The 19,950-nt window shown below is 44.2% G+C and overlaps 2 protein-coding genes across 3 annotated transcripts in view; one reads left to right on the top strand and one right to left on the bottom strand.

Annotated features, from left to right (window-relative positions):
• PHAF1 (phagophore assembly factor 1) overlaps positions 1–1,905 on the top strand; it is a 34,133-nt gene extending 32,228 nt beyond the window's left edge. Inside the window, exons 18-19 of one of the 2 annotated variants that reach the window (XR_015806306.1) lie at positions 83–341; positions 1,665–1,905. The gene's annotated coding sequence lies outside the window, so the exon portion shown is untranslated. Of the gene's footprint in view, positions 1–82 lie in introns of both variants that reach the window. The other variant, XM_088171906.1, reaches the window with a different exon arrangement.
• B3GNT9 (UDP-GlcNAc:betaGal beta-1,3-N-acetylglucosaminyltransferase 9) lies at positions 15–18,550 on the bottom strand. Its single transcript, XM_014880804.2, has 3 exons — positions 18,210–18,550; positions 11,470–11,512; positions 15–10,656 (listed from the first exon to the last, which is right to left on the bottom strand). The coding sequence occupies exon 3, from the start codon at positions 10,590–10,592 to the stop codon at positions 9,345–9,347; it is 1,248 nt and encodes a 415-aa protein (XP_014736290.2). The 5' UTR covers positions 10,593–10,656; positions 11,470–11,512; positions 18,210–18,550; the 3' UTR covers positions 15–9,344.
• Positions 18,551–19,950: the final 1,400 nt, after the last annotated feature.

Raw genomic sequence — 19,950 nt, 5'->3', positions numbered from 1 at the left:
AGAATTAGTACAGCGTGCCTTGATTTGCTGCCACTTATAATATGGAAAGCACGTTATGATTTTATTTTTTTTTTTCAATAAGCCTTTCCACCCAGGAGCGGTGTGGAGAGGAAATTCTCTCAACCCTTCATCATGGGGCATGGAACTGTTGATGGAGGAAAGCAGCTTAGGTGCCTGTGCCGTCATTTATTCCTCTCCGTTGCCCTCATCCTATGCAGCACAGACCTGAAGAGACTGTCCCTCCTTCTCAGCTGGCAGAAGGGGGAAATGGAAGAGGGGCACGTAATGACTGCAAGAATTAGAAGCACAAACTTTCTGAGCCTTGGAGCATCTGGAAGCAGGTATTGATTTTAGTCTGTTTGTGTTACTGTATTGATGTGGTGGTCACATTTTAAGAAAACGTGTGTGTATATATATATAGATCTAAACACCTCGGTATTTCTGTGGCTTAGGACATTGTACCAAGTGTGACAAGGATGTATATATGTCCATGATTTCAGGCACCACATCTTTGTGTAACTTTAAACCAAGCAAGTAGCATGTGCATAATACTTGGTTGTAACATTTGCACTACATACACTTTAATTACTTGATAAACGTTTATCTTCACTGAGGAGCATCTGTGTACTGGGTGTGAGTGGGGTGTGGTGGTTATTTAATGTACACTGCGCATAAAGCTTATTTATACAGTGGATCAAATTTATCCACCTTTCTGCACTAATATGTACTTGATATGCTGATACAATTTTTTTCTGTCATGGCTGGTTTACTAATTTTTTTCATATGCAATTTCGAAAGAAAAGAATTCTGGAAGTGGTTATTTCTATGATTGAATTATGTTTTAATGAAAAGATTTGATACAATTTTTCATACTCGTGAAAAATTTAACGAAGAAATAATGTTGCCTCATTTGCCTCTGTTCCAAAATCCTTTATCCCTACTCTATTTCCTCAGAGGAAGAAAAGCTGTATATAATGGTATCTCAGAAAGAAATTCTGGAATTCCGCCATCACCGAGATAACCTTTTCTGTAACTTTTGATGTATGATTTTAATTTATGCCAAAGGTTTAGCCAAAGACATCCTCGTTGTAGTTTCACCATTTCTGTACATACATGCTAACTGCACACCCCACCCCAGCAGACAGGATATAGGCTTCTTTCTAGTTGGGAGATGCTGCTCGCGACATTTTATCCCAGGAGGATACTTTAGGTTTCTAGTTCTCTTACCAGTCTTATTTGGGAGAAATAGGTGGTCTGTCTTTGAAATAATGAACCCTTTTTAAAAATGGACAAGAGAAATGTATAATTTTATCCCATTTTTAATATTTTGGTGTCGCAACTTGTGATACATAGATGACAATTTTGTGAGTTTTACTATGTGTGTACAGATTTTTGTAAATATGACATTTTTGTAATTTTAACTCCATGTACAGTGTAATCCTGTATAGTTTATCAATGAATGAGAGATAGGAAATCGAATGTTAACTGAAGTTTTGGATCCTGGACCAGTAGCAGGGATAAATGTGTGTGTGTGTGAGACATTCTTTGCCATTTAGTCTTCCTGTATACTGTGATACTCTAAACTGTTTTGCTAAAACAAACAAAAAAGCCCCATGGAGAATCTAATGGATAAGGAAAAAGTTACTGTTTACCTTTATCCCTAGGTGTCACTCCTGTTGAATCCCTGTTCAATCTGTGCTGTCTCCTGTGATCGTTGCTTGCTAAGAAAATTCTATGCCTCAATCTTCCTTTTTGTTTCCTCTCTAATTTTAATTTCATTTTACATAGCCCTTCTGTAAATTAAATGGAATAATAATGAGCATGTACACTGAAAGAAAAATAAAAAGAGACTCTCAGTTACTGTTTTTGTGTTAAATACAGTTGCTGGGTGTTTTTGTAATAAAAGTCATGGATGTTCTTGCTTTTTCTTTCTTATAAATTAGTTATTTTATTTTACTGGTTTTCAGACATTGTATTTGAAGTACCAGTGTATAGTGACTTTATAGCCAGTTCAGTATGTTTTCCAAAAAAACAGTAACTAACAACTTGATAGTTACATTAAAGCGTTTTGCAGGGTTTTGCCCTGAAGTGGAGAAGGGAAGTCTATTTAAACTGTGGTTGATAGCACCGTGGGCTTTGTATTGTGTTCAGAAATGAGATTGTTACGCTCCTGTGGGCCCTTGGGGATCGTGGAAATCGATGGAGCTTCAAAGAGGGGGAATATTGCACAGCAGGAGGGAGGAAATGCCTGCAGTGAAAGCAGCAAATGTGAATTCTCCTACTGTGCCCAAGGGACTTGACAGAAAATCTTTGGGAGTCTCTGCCCTGGAGCAGCTCAAAGGTTAATGCAGGGCACCAGGAATGGGACTCGTTTGTCCTGCCCGGGCTGTGTGGGGCAGGCAGAGCCCTTGGCCTCCCCCTGCAGCGTCCCTTGGTGCTGGAGTACAAACTGACCTTGCCTGCTGCTTGGCTCAGTGTGCTCTTGCAGAATTTTATGAACTGAGATGCTGTGCATGCTGATTCTTGTTACTAAAATGTGACAGCAATCCTGAAGCTAACTTCAATTGATTTTAATTCATCCTTTTTTAATAAAGGCTCCAAATAAGCTGCAAGAGGAGATAAATCCTTGATGGGATGATTTGAGTAATGGTATGCAGATGCCACCAATATCCTGCTCTCAAGCATACTGAGTTAAATTTCTTCAGAAGAGTGAGGTCAGGCCTGCTGCTGTAGCATGAACCCTGAGACTTAGGACAGGAGCAGCAGCTAACTGAAGGTATTTAATAAGTACAGTGGCTTCCAGCTTCACTTGTAATGCTCTGGTGAGTCCAAGTGACTAAAATAATATTGGTAATTAACAGTTCTCTCTTAACAACCCATATACTTTTCTAGGTCAGCCCTTTGATATTGAAAAATTCTCTGCACAAAGGCAGTTTTGCATCTTGGCTGTTGCTGCTGGCTGAGCTCAAAGCATTTGACTTTTGGGAGAGGCAGATCTGAAGAGGAGAGATAATGTATAAAGGAGCTGCTCTTATGGGTTTCCTCACCCACCCTTTGTGAATGCAGCTGTTCACAACTCTCTTGTCTGAGATGTTTTGATTTGTTTGCTCTTATCCAGACTAAGCCAAGCTGTTCCTGAACTGATGCATTAGAGAAGCACTGTGGAGCATTTAAGGACTTGCTGGCATGAGAAGTTTAGCAATGGGTAAAGGGGACTGATGCTGGGTTTGAATCAGAAAGAATAGAGGAAGGAGTAGAGGAGCTCTGGGGGACAGGGCAAGGCAGTGTAGCAAGAAGGGAGGCTGGGACAAGGCAGTTCATCTGAACCAAGAGCTGCTCTGTGCAAAGGGCTGCTCAGGGGGGAGCAAGGGGCCACCTCTGATCCCCTTCCCAAAGGAACTGAGTGATTTGGGCTGCATCAGATCCCATTTTGCCAGGTGGCCTTGTTCCTTGAAATAATCCTGTGTGGTTTGATATAGATCCTGCATGATGGCAACATGTGCATTGGTCCATCATTTTGGTTTCATATGATAAAACTGTTTGATATAAAGTTAAGTACAATTGCATTTTTAATAAAACATGTAGTGCATATGATCCCCTTCTGATGTGTGCTGTTTTCCTTTGTAAAGAAGTGAAGAGTTTGTGTGTGTCTGCTTAACTTGAATATTGCAGTACTGTCCACAATATTTCATTTGTTTACACTTAATAAAAGTGATGGTTGTGCCTTTCTTTGAGGAGATGAAGCTGGCATTTCTTCCTGTATTCTTCAGGCCTTCAAGTAATCTCTGGGCTCCTGTGATGGCTCCAGGCAGTGCCACAGATAAGTGCTCCTGTGTAATACTAGAACCCTCTGTTCCCCAAAATGCAGTTCCTGACAAGAAAAATCAATCTTCTGTTGCCAGGAACTGTCACATTTTTAATTCTAAACAGATTTTTTATTTTCCTGAAAGAGTAATCATATGGTGTGTGAGAACTGATTCATGTGATCATGATCGTTCATATTGCAGAGCTCCCATCCAACCTGTTTAAAACCAAATCCTTCAACACTGGAAGATGGTGATTCATCATTGCTGGAGGTTAGGGGCCAGCTGCTGTTTTCCCGAGGGAAATCAAGGGTGTTGCTGCCCCCTTCACACTTGACTTTCTACCTGCTCTTAGAACCTGTTTGTCACTTAACTACTCTAAGCCAGAAGTTCTGTTAGGTTTTTGTGTTTGGTGACTCAAAATGTACATTGACTCACACATGCAAATTTACTCTCAGTGGCTCTTACTTTGAAAGAAATGCTATTTTCCAGCCCTCTCTGCTTGCTTCTCCAGAGTATTTGGGCAAAGACCAAGTTGTCTGATTTGGCACAATTTCACGTGGGCTGTGTTCAGAATAATTTTTGATGTTATGATGCAAGAAACATTATTCTATGATAGTTACAATTATTCTGTGCCAACTTTTGCCCAATAAACACCTTTTTTAAAACCCTTGATTACACCAGTGTAAAGCTCCCTCCCCTCTGCCTGACTGTCAGACACAATCTGACACAGAACATGTAGCCAAATCAATACCTCACAGTGTGTCTGAGGAGTTAAAATACTGGTTAGTTCTGGTTGGTTCTTTTCATGGAAAGTGTGAACCAGGTTGCTTCAGAGGGAAGGTAAGGCTGAAGTAAAATAAGGGAAAATAAAAGATGGAGCTTACTAGAGATGTAACTCTTAAGCTTTAAAAATAGGCTCAGTGAAGCAGAGCCCATTAAAGATTTGTGTTACTTGGAGGGCTCAGGTGCAACCTAATACCATATTCTTTGCCTATGTGAATTTTTGCTGTAACTAATAAAGTCACTGTTAGCATGTTTATCTACCAAACCTTATATCACAAGCTCTTGTGGTGTTTATGGGGATGTCTGTTTTTTCAGCAGGTAGAATTATTTTTCCTTATGATCTGGAAAAAACAAGTGCTTGAAACAGCAGGAAAAGTAAGCTGGAGTTTGCAGAGTAGGGCACTCACTGTGGTGTAAGATTCCATTATTACAGTAACTCTGTTCTGGACTAGCTGTAATGGTTTAATGTAATATTTTCTATCTCATACATTACTGAATTCCCCTTTAAATTTTACTCCTTTAGTTATTTTAAAGTACTGCATATTGCAATTCTGGAAGCTAATTTTAAGTGCCTTAATGCTTTACACCCACACCATATATATATATATATATATATATATATTCCACTGAGTGCATAAGTTTCATTCTCATATTATTATCCTTCAGAGAGAATTTTAGTTTAAATACCAATCACAAAAAAACCTGTATGATTATGCAATGTGCAGTCTAATCAACTCAATAATCAAACCAGCCTGATTTGCTCTATTCCCTTTTCCCCTCTGCTCATCTCAGAAAAACTGCAGCCCAGAAATCCTGAATTTATCCTGTCCCTTGCTGAGTAGCTCTGCTGCATCCACAAGTAGGGAGGCTATAGAGATTATTCCACCCTTTTCTGCTTCTATGGCTGTAGACACCATTTGTCTTATTGTCACACCTTGATTGCCCAGCTCAGGCAGCCCCCCCGGGACAAGGTTACTGCAAACCTGTGTTATGTTTTTTCCAAGGTTTTAGCACATGGATTGTCAACAGATGGGCTGGGAAAGGGAGGGGGAGAGAGCAGATCCGTGAGCTGAGTCTGAATGGTTTGGAGAGAGCATTGGGCTGGCCAGGAATGTGGGGGAGCTGTTTGCCACTCCTGGAGGGGCTCGGTTGTGCTCCTCCTTTGGGTTCTTCTTCACTTTCCCCTCTCATTCCTCAGTATGTTTTTCTTACTGATCATAAGCCTAGAAAGTAATGAATTGCATTTAAAGGTTTTACTGGATTTTAAAATTGTGGCTGCAGTTAGTAGCATCATTAGGGAAATGTGGTGGACTGATTTTCTGGGCTGCTAGACCTGCAAGTCCAGCTGGAAGAGGTTCAACTCAGCAGATCAGCAGTTTTTCATGCTGGGCTTTGGGATATACTGTTTTTCTCTCTGATGTGATGGTCTTTCAGCACTCCCCAGGGAATGTTCTCAGTTCTGATATTTACTGAAGGTTCTCTGAGCCGTTTGATTATTTTGTACTGTTTGAGTTTGCAGTTGAGGTTTGCTTCTGAGAACCTGCTGTAGAAAGATGAATAATTAAGCTGCAGACAGGAAGCACAAGATTTTAATACTGAATTGCTTCAGAGTCCTCTTTGGCTTTCTTTTTTATGATGTCTGAGTCTGCAGTGGTTTGACCAAATGACGGATCTTGGCATTTGCTACCAGTTCTTGTGTCCAGAGATGCACTTGGAGGTGCTGAATGTGAGGCTCAAGCCAGCTCTGCTCATTAGAGTGACCAAATCTGGCTACTTTTGTACAGCAGGAACAAAACTTGACTTTGTATGGATCCTTAGGACTCAATAAAACTTACTGTACTATAATAATAAAACTACTAGTTTCAGAAATTTATACTGAGAAAGTCTGCTTGCCTTGTTTGCTACCGAACCCACTTTGGATGATTTTATGTTTTCCTAGGTTAGTCATAAAAAAAAATTGCCAAGCAAAGATTTATAGCAAGACTGGTGCACTCAATTAGCCAGTTAATAAAACCTACTCAGAATGTCATTATGAGAAGGATGGTTTTGGGTTTCTGCAGTACATCAGAAAGATCAGTAGAGGGTCCTTCCTGCCAGTTCTCATACACACCTGGAGCTTTAGGATTTTCTGAAAAGACTCTTCCTCAAGGAAACAATCTCCAGCTGGGGTGAAATCAAAGCCTTTGCCTTCTATAGCAGTAAGCAGAATGCAATAAACTGCAGGGGTTGCAGCACGGCTCTCAGCATTCCCCCAGAGCATTATGCTCACATATGGCATCTGTGAACTTCCAGCTCAGCTGCAGAGGCAAATGGAAACTTAAAGCCAGGTCAAACAGGCCATGCAGCAGAGGCTGGAGAACAAAAGCAGGTGGATCTTTCATCAAGAGAGACTCTGGTATTCAGTGGATAAAAGAAAAAAGCTATTCTATAGACTAAGATAATGGAGTGAACAGTTTAGTTCTGTTTCTGCCATCAGGGTATGTGCTGGCACAGGCTGTGTCAAAACAGATGTTGAACAAAATGCACTCGTTAATGCTGTGTTGTGGATAGATTGCAGATCTGAAGATATTATAGAGGGAGAAGCCAATCTCTGCATCTTCAAGTAAAAAAGGAAAACCTTAATAAGGACTGCTGAACCTGACTAGCTGCCTCATAGGAAATTGCAAAGTAAATTATGTTTATTTTTCTGTCATTGCCATTAAATCAAGTCCAGCATAAGGAAAGACTTACCATTTTATCTAAAATAATGAATAATGTATTTTTCATGTTACTATCTTCATGAAAAATCCCTGTGGTTTCAGTCTTACAACAGGTGTACAGGTGTACACATGTGTGCAGGTGTACTTGACAAAGTTACTTTGACAACTAGAGGCACGTCTGCATGCTGTTTTTTAATGATGGTATAAATAATTTCCCAAACTGTAAACTACTCACAGGTAATACATTTCTGTACAATCTCATAAATACACAAGTATCACACATTTTAGCAGACAGGGGCGACTTTGTCCTACCAGTGAGGCTTTGGCTTAGTCCCACAAACTCCTTGTGAAGTTCATGTGAACATTTTGTATTTCAGGATTGCATCCTGAAAATATCCCAAATGTAGAAATCTTTCCATTTCTATATAGCTGACCTTTTCTTGGAAATACATTATTGTAAGGCTTGACCTGTTGATAATTACTAATGTGTAAAGCTGTTATTCAGTCTGCCATAGACACTCCCAGGCTGCTGTTCTCTCTGTGCATTGTTAGTACCAGTACTGAGCCCAAACTGCTGCGGGGTGGGAGGGATCTTACACACGGATATGAAATGCAGCTGTGAAAGGAATTTTGGGCTTTTATGACTGGTTGTAGTTTCTTTTAAAGCTGTGTGGATGTGCCATCCCAAGGGGTTCTCTGATGGACGGGAGTTTTGTTGAGGGGGTAAAAACTTGTAAAAGAATTAACAAACATAGTATCAGAGGTGAATTCAGGCTCTTTGCCCCGTGAATTTCATAGCTTTTTAACCCTGATTTAGAGGAATTCAGTTCTGCTTTGATGTCTGATAAAAGTATAATCTTCTAAGGTGGTCTGCTTGTAGGCAAAACAAAATGTATTGAAGTCTGGACTATACTTTGAAAATTTGAGCAATTCAGTGTTCCTGTCTGATGCTTAAAATACATACAAAGTTCCCGACTGAGCCTTGGAAAGCTCAACAGAAAGATTGCTGCGTGGTTTTGATTTCTTGCAATAAATTTAGATGGACTTTTATTCTGAAATCCTTTTGTCTGAAAACTTTCTCCTTTCATGTGACACCCACAGCAATCTGAAAGTCCTGGCTGCTCTCTGCAGCTCACGGTGCTAAGCAAGAGCACCAAGATCTGTAGAAACCAGTCCACTCTTTGGTTTGAAGCAGCTCCCAAATGTGATGCAAGCAGCAGCTCTGTGTGGGGTTACATTTATAAGTAAAGGCCAAAGGATCTCTCCAGATGCAAACCTTCTGAAAATCTAGGTCAGATTGTGAGAGCATTTAAATACTGTTAATGACTTCTGAATTTTCCCTTAATCAGCCAGCATAGTGCAGAGAGCCTGAGCTCAGGGAAGTGCCAAAACCTGCTCCACTGCTCCCTGAATCATGTCAGTAGAGCAGGTATATGAACTGAGAAGAATGATGAAAAATTAAGACTCAAAGTGATCAACTCAAAGTTCTTGTCTTTTCTCTAAAGGCCCTTTGTAAGTCTACTCATTTCAGCAGCTGTTTGTTGTTGTCTTGTTAGGAGACCTGTGGAAAACCAACCAGGCAGCAGTGATGTGATTGGAGCAGACACTAAGGGGACTCGATTTCCTGTACCCTACTTATTGTCTGGTCATTTTTCAATGAGTCCAAGTCAAGTTGACAATGATCCCTGTGCTCCCCAGTGTCTGTTCTTGTCCTAGGTCTTGTTTCTTTCCTGACACTTCTAACCATGATGAAAAATCTCCACGGACTTCATTTTTCAATGTGCTTTTAAACATTGTCCCACTAAGCACTACTATAATCCTAATAAATAATAATAAATTATAGATATGTTATGATTATTTAGACTCTTTAGTACAGAAGGACCCACATGATATGTACGTGCAAATGTGGAATTTGGGCAAATTCCTGCAATTGTTGTCTTCTCTTAACATTGTAAATAAGCTGTGCTGAACTCCTCAGAAGCTGGTTTGTTGGGCTGTGTTGGTTCCAGGTTCCCTTTCTTAGCTGGTTTGCTGTGTGTGCTGCACTCTGCCTGCATTATCTGAGGGGTGACCCTGGTGTTGTTATCTGAGCTTTCTTCTTCCACTGGAAAGGCTTCTTCACCTGCTTCTTCTGAGTACAGGAAAGCCGTGGGCTGTGGAGCAGGTTCCACATTAGCCAGATCTCAGCAACTTTCAGGCTATGAACTACCATGAGATCTTTGTAAAAACAAGGATCAAACGTCTGTAGGTGTGGGGCAGCAGAAGGCTTGACAATGCCAAAGGTCTTGAATCCTTCGTGTAAAATGGGCTTGAGGTTGATTCTCTGTAAGCACATGCCCAAAAAGACATCATCAATGGGGAACAGCTCCACCTCTCTGCAAGCCCTAGAGAGCTTCCTCATGGTGCAGCTGGACAGCAGAAACCCTCCTCCTCCAGCGTAGGCAGGGTAGATGCTCAGCCCATACATGGTCTCTGGGATGTAGTATTTGCTCTTCTGCACACGGATGGGACGGGCATTGTAGATGATGTCCCCAACAAAGAGGTCTTCAGTGGGATCGTGTCTCTTGAGGAAATCAACAATGTTCTCAACATTGACAAAAACATCAGCGTCACCTTTAAAAATAAATTTCACGTTGTGGCAGAATTCAGCAGCCCAGCTCAGGAAGTGAATCTCCTTCAGGGTCAGGTTGAAGAAAGTGTCCATGAAGTCCCAGAGTAAAATGTCCCGGTATGTCTGACTCTCCTGGTGTATCAGGGTCTCCCATGTTGCCAGCACTGTCCTATTCTTTGGTGTTCCCAGCAGGAACACTCGCTGGATCTGCTCCCCATTCACCAAACCCTCCCTGCCCCATGTTTTCCGGACAATCTCACGCCTGTCAAAGTCTTCAACTACTGATTTGATAGCAATGAGCAGAAAGGGACCTCCTGCTGGTTTTCGGCATTTCCTGGGCTGGTTGATGAGGAGATTGAAGTTCCTTTTATCCTTGTTTAGGAGATAGAGCTTGAAGTTGAAGGCAGAACCAGTCAGTGAGGCTGGAGTTGTAGTTTGGACTCTGTTTTTGGCTACTTCTGTTTGTCTCATGACAGGAGTAACCTGGGGTCTGGGTGCAGTTGTCTCTGCTGGCATCAGCCTCCGAGGCTCTCTGGGACTGGAGGATATTTTTGGTGCTACTGGAGGCTTGTTCTGTGTTGGTTCCTTCTTTCCTGCCGGGACTAAATGTTCCAGTTGGGAGTAGAGCAAAGAACAAAGCGCTACCAGCAAGAAGAGGGTGCAGATCATATCCCCTTTGAGGCGAACTCTCATTGTCTCTCCGGTGTTCCTGGCACTGTTAAAAGCTGTGTTTGAGCTGCCTGGCACCACTGTCCATCTGTAAATAAACACACAGTGTGTCAGCAGTGAGGATTTGGCAGGTCTGAAGCCAGCAGGCAAGACTAACTGAAACATCATTTAAAAACCTAGCAGCAAAGCACATTTTACTCACAGAAGCACAGAGATGTTGAGGAACTTGTCAAAAGGCACACGGGGTTGCAAACGCACTGCTGATCCCATTGCCAGCTCTGTGACTTGGTTAGTTCAGTCACTCAGCAGCCATCCATCATCCTGAAAACCACTCTCTAAGCACAACCCAAAATCCTGCATCCCTTACCGCTGAGCATGTTTTGTCATTTCAGAGATTTCATTGGGAAAAGCGAAGTGAAAAATGATGAATGATGCCATTCTCCCATAAATAATTACTTTTTTTTTCCTAGGTTGGCAGCCATTACTTGCTGCTTTAACCCTTTTTGACTCAGACCAGGGAGGCCCAGAGCTGACTGCTGAAGGACAGATTCTTCATGGCAGTGTGCTGCTGGTGTTTCCCTGCACATGGAACCAACTTTTGTTAAACCAACTGTGATTTGTATTGAAAACCAATACATTGGTACAATCTAGAATTCATACAGGACCTTTCTCCTGCCAGTATTCTTTATAAACTATTAAATAATTTTAAGTAACTTCCATTAATAAGGTTAGAAGAGGCCATGGGTATTTTTCCTCTGCCAAATCACCCTAATCCCTAAGTGAGAGGTGGGGAAATAAATCTCAGTATGCAGAAGCAAGACAGAGCATGATGTTAGGAAAATTTTGTTCATGTATGATAGATGAAGCTGCCTTTTGAAATACAGGATTTTTCCTCACTTACACTTTTCCTGGAGATCTTCTGTCTTATTTGATCAGTTCTTCAACTGCAAACAAAATGAGAATGAAAGAGTAGTAAGAAGGCAGCAAGCAGCAGGGAACCACAGTTTAGGGAATGAGCTGTTCAGGTGTCTGTAGCTGCAGCAAAGGCAGAGCTGGACAGAGGGACCCCACAGCTGCTCCAGGAGGAGGTGAGTGACCATCACCCTTCCTACTGTCCTCAGCAAGAAGGAAGTTGAGCCCCAACCAAAACTTTTCCCACAGGTGCCCATATTTTATACACCCACTATAATGTATCATGTTCATACCATGTTCAATTTGTGGCTCTCTCTCGCCTGTGCTGTACTAATAGAAGCTAGCTGGGAAGGTATTACAATTCTCTGTCTTGAATTAGCTGAGATGATATCTAAAGATTACTTCTAGGATAAAAAAAACTGGAGAGGAACTTCTGACAAGGGCATACAGTGATAAGACAAGGTGCAAATGCTTGGTAAGAATTTGGTGACATCTGCTTTCAGCAAATCTCCTTTTTCTGTCCTGGATTGGATCACCTGCTGTTAATGATTGTTCATTAACCATCAATTTTGTATCAGCCATAAAGATAAGTTTTCAAACTCAAAATTAGATTGGTGGGTCTGTAATTATGAAGTAATAAAACTGTGGCACCAGGGGTACCTAAGCAATATTTCAAGACTTATGAGGAAGAAAAATTATTACACCAGTTGATTTCTTGGCCAGACCCTTTAAAATTCTTAGATGCACATTATTTTGACATCATTATTTAAATACTGTGCTTTTTCATTACTGGTTAACTTCACCTCCAAGTTACTGTTGAAATAGAGAGTATTTTATCATCATAGGCTATTGCATATCTTTTTCCTAAGTACAGCTCCAAAATGTTTACTGACCTCATTTGCTTTGTCTCCATTATTTATGAAATAATTATTTTGGAAAACAAATAATATCCATATATTATATCCAAGACATATCCATGTCTTGCTGTAAAGCTCTTTGCATTCCTGGTGGATTTAAAATCACTTTGGCTTTGTCCTGATGACCATGGGTTTTTTCCTTAGGCCTTTTTTCCTGCCTTTTTCTGCCCTTTGATAGAAGCTTTTCTTCATTTGTTCTTTTTTTGTTTTCCTTTCACTCCTCTCTTAGGCGAGGCAGATGTTTTCACTGGCAGAACTTTGATACTAATAGCAGGATTGAACAATTTTCTCAGATGTCTTGTAAACTGTTGTTCACATGTTTAGAATATTCAGGGTCTGTTTTCTGTTTATGTTCTTTCTGCCACGTGGCTTGGCTTATAACTATGTTCAGCCTCATGAAACAATCCCTCCTGACACGTATAGGATGTCGGTTTACATTTTATATCTGAAGGCTCATATCTTTCTTCACAGTAATAGCAAATTTCTTTTTCCTTTTCTATGCAAAAGTTTGATCTTATTTCAGTTGCCAGGTTCCAAATGGTAATTAAGGAGCTGGATGAAAGTCCTGACTTTTTCCTGTGTTTAATGTTATCGACAAGAGTTTGGAATAAAATGCGTGTGTCATGAAACTCGTAATTTCCATGGCTTCCAGATTTATACTGCCAGCATCTCAGAATCTGGAAATAAGTGCTCTTGGAAAAGCCAAAAAAAATCTTGAATTGTTACAAGCCTGGGCTGATAGCCCAGATTTTCCTCTGTGTATTTTTTTATTGAAAGTAAAGGATCCGAAAGAGTGATTTCCATGCTGAAATAAAACAGTTCAGTGCTCAAGATAGACCTCTCATTTTTAAAAGAAGTTGCCAGCCCTTGAAGTGATTCCTTCATCTAATTATATGGATTTTCCAGTCTTTGTTAGATATTTCCTTCTTTGGAAGGAAAATACCCTTGATTATTACAGTGGTGTAAGCTCTATCCACGGATGTCAGTGTGGGAAAAGCTGTTCTGCTCCAGAATACAGAGGGACTGATGATTCTGGCAGACACTCTGGTATGTCCTAAAGCCAAAAGGATTATTCATCCACCTTGACACCAGGGGAAAAGAATTACAGGGCTATCAAATTGAGCAGGAAATATTTGATGCCAAATAGAAGAGATGAGAGCACAGCAGAGTGTTTCTCAGCACAGCACATCCCTGAGTGTCTGTATCTGAGGCAGATCCACCTCTGCTGTGGGGAACCTCCATCCAACCTGGGAACTGGAGCTGGGCTTACAAACTTCTGCATCACTCAGTGCCTTGAGGAATGGCCTGGCTGCCAGCACTGCCTCCCGTGTCCTCCAAGCTTGGAAAAACAGGCAGCTGTGCCTCTTTGTGTTGGCTATCTGGGGATGGATACAGAGGAGTGTTGAGTCTGACTTGATGGGGTCTGACTGGGATCAGGGGATTTGTCTCCCCAGGACAGCGGGGTCCTGGGCAAGGCTGGGGATGTTGCAGCCAGGGCTGAGCACCAGCAATGTTGGAGTGCTGAGCTGGGCAGTAGGAGGAGGCTGGCAGGTCCCATATCCATGAGGTGGCAAGACGAGGAGCCATAAGTAAAGAATGAACTGGAAGAACCAAGGGGGCACAGCCTGCAGAGCCCAAGAGAAAACAAAAGGCTGGGAAGGTGGAAGTGGCCAGAGCTGGGCATGGCACCCTGATGAGCATCCAGGCAGGGAGTTTGACCTGCACTGTTGCACACTCGGGCAGAGGGCCCATTCCTCTGCCTGGTTTTCATTTATTTGAGAGGAGGATTCCAAAATATGGCCAAGAACAGCTGCAATAAAAGCAGTCAAGTGATGATAAAATAAAAATATATTGCTAGCCCTTCATTCCCAGTTGAATGATGTTAAACCTTGAGCTCATCCTGGAAATCTGTTTTCTTTGCAGCAGTCATCACATCTCCATCACTTGGTACTTCTGCTCAGGGCCAAAGCGGGAAAAAGTCCTCTGGATCCTGTCCCCAAATTCAGTCAAGAGTCCTTGGTAATTCTGGCACACTGCTTTGTGCCTTGAGGAATGGTTATTTGATCCAGCCCTGGGAAAAGCAGCTGAGATAATCAGGCTGAAAACATGGTGCACTGAGCACAGGGGCACAAAATCAGCAATGAGCTTTGCTGCCACTCATCCCAGCCTGGCTCACAGAAACATCCATCCCCACCAAACTCAGCTGTGGGGTGTCCTCAAATCACCCTGCTCCCTGCTGCAGGGGAAGTCCAGCTCCCTCCTCACTCCCCTCCTCACTGCCCGTGCTGGAGCTGCCACTGGAGGTTTGGGTTGGGCAGCAGAGGGACACTGTGACCATGCAGCATGCAGGGCTGTGGTTGCTGATGGAGGTGTCTTATCTGTCTCTCTGTAAGATGAGTGTGGGATCCAGCCTTGATGGGTTTGATGAGTTTTTTTTGTAATCACCAGAGAAGATTGTATAATTCTGGGTGGTGTGGATACTTTGAGGCAATGCTTCAGGTTTGGGATATTTGTTTTCATTTCATGTTGGCTGAATGCATTTTACAAGAACAAAGTCATCTTGTAGCAGCCAGTGCTGGATACTGAGACCTGCCCAGGCTCTGGCCTGCCAGGGGAGAAGTGTGTGAACGTGTCCCTCTCCTGCCTCGTTTACAGGAATTTTTCCATCCAGATTCTCTTGGCAAGAGCAAAGAAAACTCCCAGGACCCTCCTCACCTGGTTCCTCTGCCTCAGAAGAGGAACACAGAAGAAGGAACTCCTCTGCCTCACTCAGAAGAGTGCTGACACTGTTCAAGAAACAATAATGACACACCCTATGCCCATCCTGCAGCTGAGCTGTGTAAAATAGACATGTGCAGGTGAGCTTTCTCCCACCAGAGCAGGATGCTGACCCCAAGAAGTCTGCACTGCCTGAAGCCCTGGAGGCTGCATCTTCCCACTGACACCCTTAGTCCCATCCTCTGAGCCCGAGTGTTTGACTTGTGTCTGCACCAGTTTAGTTTAAAAGTCTTGCTGAACATGTGGACATGGTAAGCGTTGTCTGAGGTGAGGAATCACACGTTTTGTCCTCTTCAAGCTGCACTGAGCTGCCGTCCTTCTCCTACCCTTCTACAGGAACATGAAGTGCAAAGGCCAAGGCTTCAAGTTCTCAATCTTGTGCTTGGAAAACCTAATCTGGGTTCTTTAGGGCACCCACAGGGAAATGTGTCAGCTTCCAGCACTGACACATGTAGGTCATGTAGGTGGGGTTTGTTCTGCCCCACATACAAAAACTTGGGTGAAACAACTTGAGTTTCATCATATAAGCTGGGTTTGAATTGTTTGAAGAGGTAAAGTAGCTCTATGTGTTGGAGGAGGGGAAGAAACTGTGTTCCACTTCTGTGTTTGGGTGTCATGTAATAGCTTTTATTCCTGCATGATTTTGGGGCTTTGGGTTTGTTTGTTTCTTTCTTTCTTTTTCTATCCCCTCCCCCGGCAAAGTCAATAACCTCATCAAAGTTATTGCTTTAAGTGGCCCTGGTGTTCAACAACTCCTCTGCATTTCAGGGTGTTTGTGAAGAGGTCTCATTTGGAGTGACAGGATTATAAAGTGATGCTGAATTATTTGATCTTCTTGATTAGAAGACAGAGGTGGCTGAAATACAAAGACCCCTTATGGCGTGTTGGTAAGTGCAAAGCCCTAGAGAAATGAAGTAACCAAAACCCTCACTGTGCTGCCTTACCAGATAAAATCTCATTCAGCTGCTTACAAGTTCTGAAGTCCATAAACAGAGAGCAGGCTGTGGGGTTTAATTAGCTGAGTGTCTTGAGAGCTATCCCAGGAATTGGGTTCATGAACCAGAACCAAGGGAGCACAGTGAGAGGGGCAGAGGCTCAGTGCTCAGCTGCACACGATGGCACAGCTGGGACACTGCTGGCAGTGCCACAGTCACAGCACTGCAGCATCACTGCTGCTGTGACTTGCTGCAGCACCTGGAGGCAAAAGCTCTGTTGAGTCAAATACTGAGGAAGCAGGTAACAAAAATGCAGGCCCTGCTCCAAAGACAATTTCCAACTTTCCTGTCAGAGCTGCTTTTCAGGGCATTTTTGAATTTTTTTTCCAGGCCAGAGCAAACTAATGGATAAGTTCCATGCTGTTACAGGACAGGGTGCCTTATTTATCTGCTTGCCCCAGTCCTCAAATATGTAGTTTGATCAGCTTCCCAGTTTCTCCTGTTGGCACTGCCAGCCTTCCCTTTGCAATGCTGGTCACGTTGGATAACTGCTTGCAAACGGCTGCTGCAGTTGCCTCCTTTCACCTTCCACCCCAGTCACGAAGCTTTTATGAAGTGTACAAACCCAAACACAGAGGAGCTGCAGAGCTGCTGTGTGCAGGGGTCCCAGACAGGAACTTGTCTCTCCTCGCTGGGGACTGGTGTGGTCCCATGGGAGCCTTGCTGAGCCTGAGCAGGACCAGCTGCCTGCAGGACTGAGCTCCAGGGAAGGCTGGCTGCCAGCACCCTGCTCCCCTCGCCCTGCTGGCCCAGTGTCAGTCACTCAGGTACACGTGGCACAGTCTGGGGGCTGCAGCTCATTTGAGCACCGTGTGATGCTCTCCATCCCTTTAGGGACAGGACATGCCATGGGGGCAGTGCCTGTGCTGGGCTGTGCTGTGCCAGGCACCAGGGCTGGGCCCCAGCGACCTGGGGAAACTCCAGCAACCTGGGAAAACTCCAGCTCCCTCTGAGCACGACACCGCATCCCTAACGAGAGTGCTCAGCAGCCTGCGAGGTAGGAGAAGGCAATGCCCAATGACCTTCTGCAGGCTCAGCAGCCTCCAGAGGTACTTTCCTATATTCAGATGCAGTTTTGCTCATCCATAGTCTGATTTTCAGAAAGGCAAAGGGCTCCGCAGCTCAACTTACATCCTGAGTGCTTTGGAGAGACAAGGCCCCTCCTGAGTAGCCAAGGTGAGGAACCTGCCGTGTCTCTTCCAAACATTAATTATCTGGGCCCCAGGAGGGGAATAAAGCCTTGCAGGCTTGTGAAGGGGTAAGAAACAATCCTCCTGAAATGAACATCTTCCTTTGCCAGCCCTCCCCAGGCTGCAGAGCTCGCCACCTCTTCAGCTCCCAGACCCTCTTCTGATAAATAATTTGCCCAATGCACCCCAAACCCAAGCAATTGCAGTGCAGTAGCATGGCTGTATTGTTACACCCCGGCTCAGCTGGGAGAGGGAGTACCCCACTATTTTCAAGATGTACCCCACTAATGTCAAGATTATACCCGACACATAAATTTCTCAGAATCTGTTCAAAAGCTATTAAAAAATATGATCTGTAACTACATGTTTCATAGGGGCTAAATTATTTTCTGTCTTTGTGATGCCAGAGAGCTCGAAAATTCCCATGTTTTGCTCAAAGCATACCAGAGTGTAACATGGGGAAGATTCATATCCTTTTACTGATGAAGAATAGCTTGTAAATGTAAAGTGCCACCACTGGAACATGTTTGTGGTTGGGAGGAAACCCTGTCTCAGAGCACTGCAGGCATTGTCTGAAGAAGCCCCACAGTTCTGTAAAAACAAGCTAAACATTGAAAGTTTTTTGGAATGTAAAGAGTAGAGCAGATGTCTCAGGGCTGGAGCCTGCGTGCACAGAGCCTGCAGCCGACCCTGCTGCGTGTTAACCATCACGGTCCAGGCTGCTGCGTGTAACAACAAGACAGAAAAGCTGGGACCAAAGGGAAGCAGTAAGGACAGACTCCAGTCCCCGCTGCTCGCTGCACAACTCTCACCAACCCACCAGATCAAACACACTTAATAGATACTTACATCCCATTTGATAGCGCTGATCCTGTGTCCCCTCGGTACTGTCTGTGCAGGGCTGCCAAGGAGGCACATCTGGATGTAGTTAGGAGCGGCATTGCTCAGCCTTCCAGCGGAGCCGAGGGAGCCCTGGGGGCGCGGAGCAGCGCGGGCGGCTCGGGGCCGTTCGGTGCTGGCGGAGAGCGGGGCTGGGACCGGACTGGGACAGGACTGGGAACGGGGACTGGGAGCGAGTTTGAACAGGACCGGGAACGGGGATTGGGAGCAGAGCTGGGACGGGGCTGGGACAGGGCTGGGAACGGGGACTGGGAGCGGGGCTGGGACAGGGCTGGGAGCGGGGATTGGGAGCGGGGATTGGGAGCGGGACTGAGACAGGGCTGGGACGGGGCTGGGACAGAACTGGGAGCGGGGATTGGGAGCGGGATTGGACAGGACCTAGGAGCGGGATTGGGAGCGGGACTGGGAGCGGAGTGGGGCCGGGCTGGGGCCGGGCTGGGAGCGGCCCGGGCTCCGTGCACAGCCCCAGCTCGCAGCGAGGGGAGCTCGGCGGGCAGGGCGAGCAGCCGCGGCCCCGTCCAAGCCCTGACACGTGATGGGGCCGGGGAGCGCCGATGGCTCCGGCGGGACAGGGCGGAGGAGGCGACAGGGAGAACGCACGGCCAGGTCGGGGACTTTTCACCCATTCCGGAAAAAAGCTGGGTTTTTCTTTGCCTCCTCCCCCGCCCCCCGTAAGTTTTTTCAATAGGAAATGTACTAATTTTTCTGAGTTTCTTTTTCTTTTCCTTCTATACTTTGGCTTTTTTCTTTTAATTCCTTTGTGAGTATTTGCTTCTGCAAGTAGTCAAATTGAAAAACAGAGGTTGGATTCAGCTTAGAAATTAAATCCATGGGAGGATGTATGAGCCAAGCAGTGCAGAGGCTGAAAACAAATTTAAGGTTCCCTTCCAAAACCTGCAACAAAAAACCCCCCAAACCCCACTTATTTATTTATTTATTTGTTTGTTTGTTTGTTTATAAATACTTCAAAACAATTTTTATTTGGAGCCAAATCTAACGTGCCATCACTAGTGATCTGCCAGCTGAGTGCAGCCATAGCATTTCCCATCCCTGCGGCTGTTTCTTTGTCTCTCCATTGTAAACAATGACCCTTATTCCTCTAACAGAGGCCAAGTGTCTGGAGAGTGCCCAGACCACGGCCACTTTGGGAAGCAAAGTTTTTCATTTACTTGTCATAAAAGCAGGTTTGATCTACTTTGTTGTTTTCACCAACACCTCTTTTTAAAACAATATAAAAATCCCTTTTTGTAAGCATCTGTGCTTTTTTTGATGTATTTTTTATTTCAGCTGAAATGTTGTGCTTTACTGAACACTGTCTCATGAAGAGTGGGTTCTCGATGGGCCACCCTCGGGCCCTGCACTCAGGTGCTGCAGGCTGGGAAAGTCCTTTCCTCCTGAGCCACAGCGGGTCCCTGCTGAACAGCACAGCTCACCAGAAACCTCAGCTGTAAATGTTCCTTAGCTCCAGCCTTCCCTGTGCCAGCCCAAGGTACCTCTGCTCTTTTCTTCTGCAGCAGCAGCCCCGGGTTATTTATCATCCCTGCTCTGTAGGGAGGCAGCTGATGGTCACAGAGGCAAAGACCAGGTCCTGACTGCCCTGGCTGTGGAGGGAGGGAGGGAGACTGCTGGGACTGCTCTCTGAAACCACCAGGGACTCACAGCAGTTATTTCCACCGTGATGCCTCAACCA

The sequence above is a fragment of the Sturnus vulgaris genome, chromosome 12 (assembly GCF_052056855.1).
Source record: "Sturnus vulgaris isolate bStuVul1 chromosome 12, bStuVul1.hap1, whole genome shotgun sequence".
In the NCBI taxonomy this organism is placed as follows: domain Eukaryota; kingdom Metazoa; phylum Chordata; class Aves; order Passeriformes; family Sturnidae; genus Sturnus; species Sturnus vulgaris.
The sequence above is the reverse complement of the archived record's forward strand: the minus strand, read 5'-3'. Positions and strand labels throughout refer to the sequence as shown.

What these genes read in the sequence shown, in the direction of transcription:
- B3GNT9 (XM_014880804.2), bottom strand. Translation starts at nt 10,592, where the DNA reads ATGAGAGTTCGCCTCAAAGGGGATATGATCTGCACCCTCTTCTTGCTG.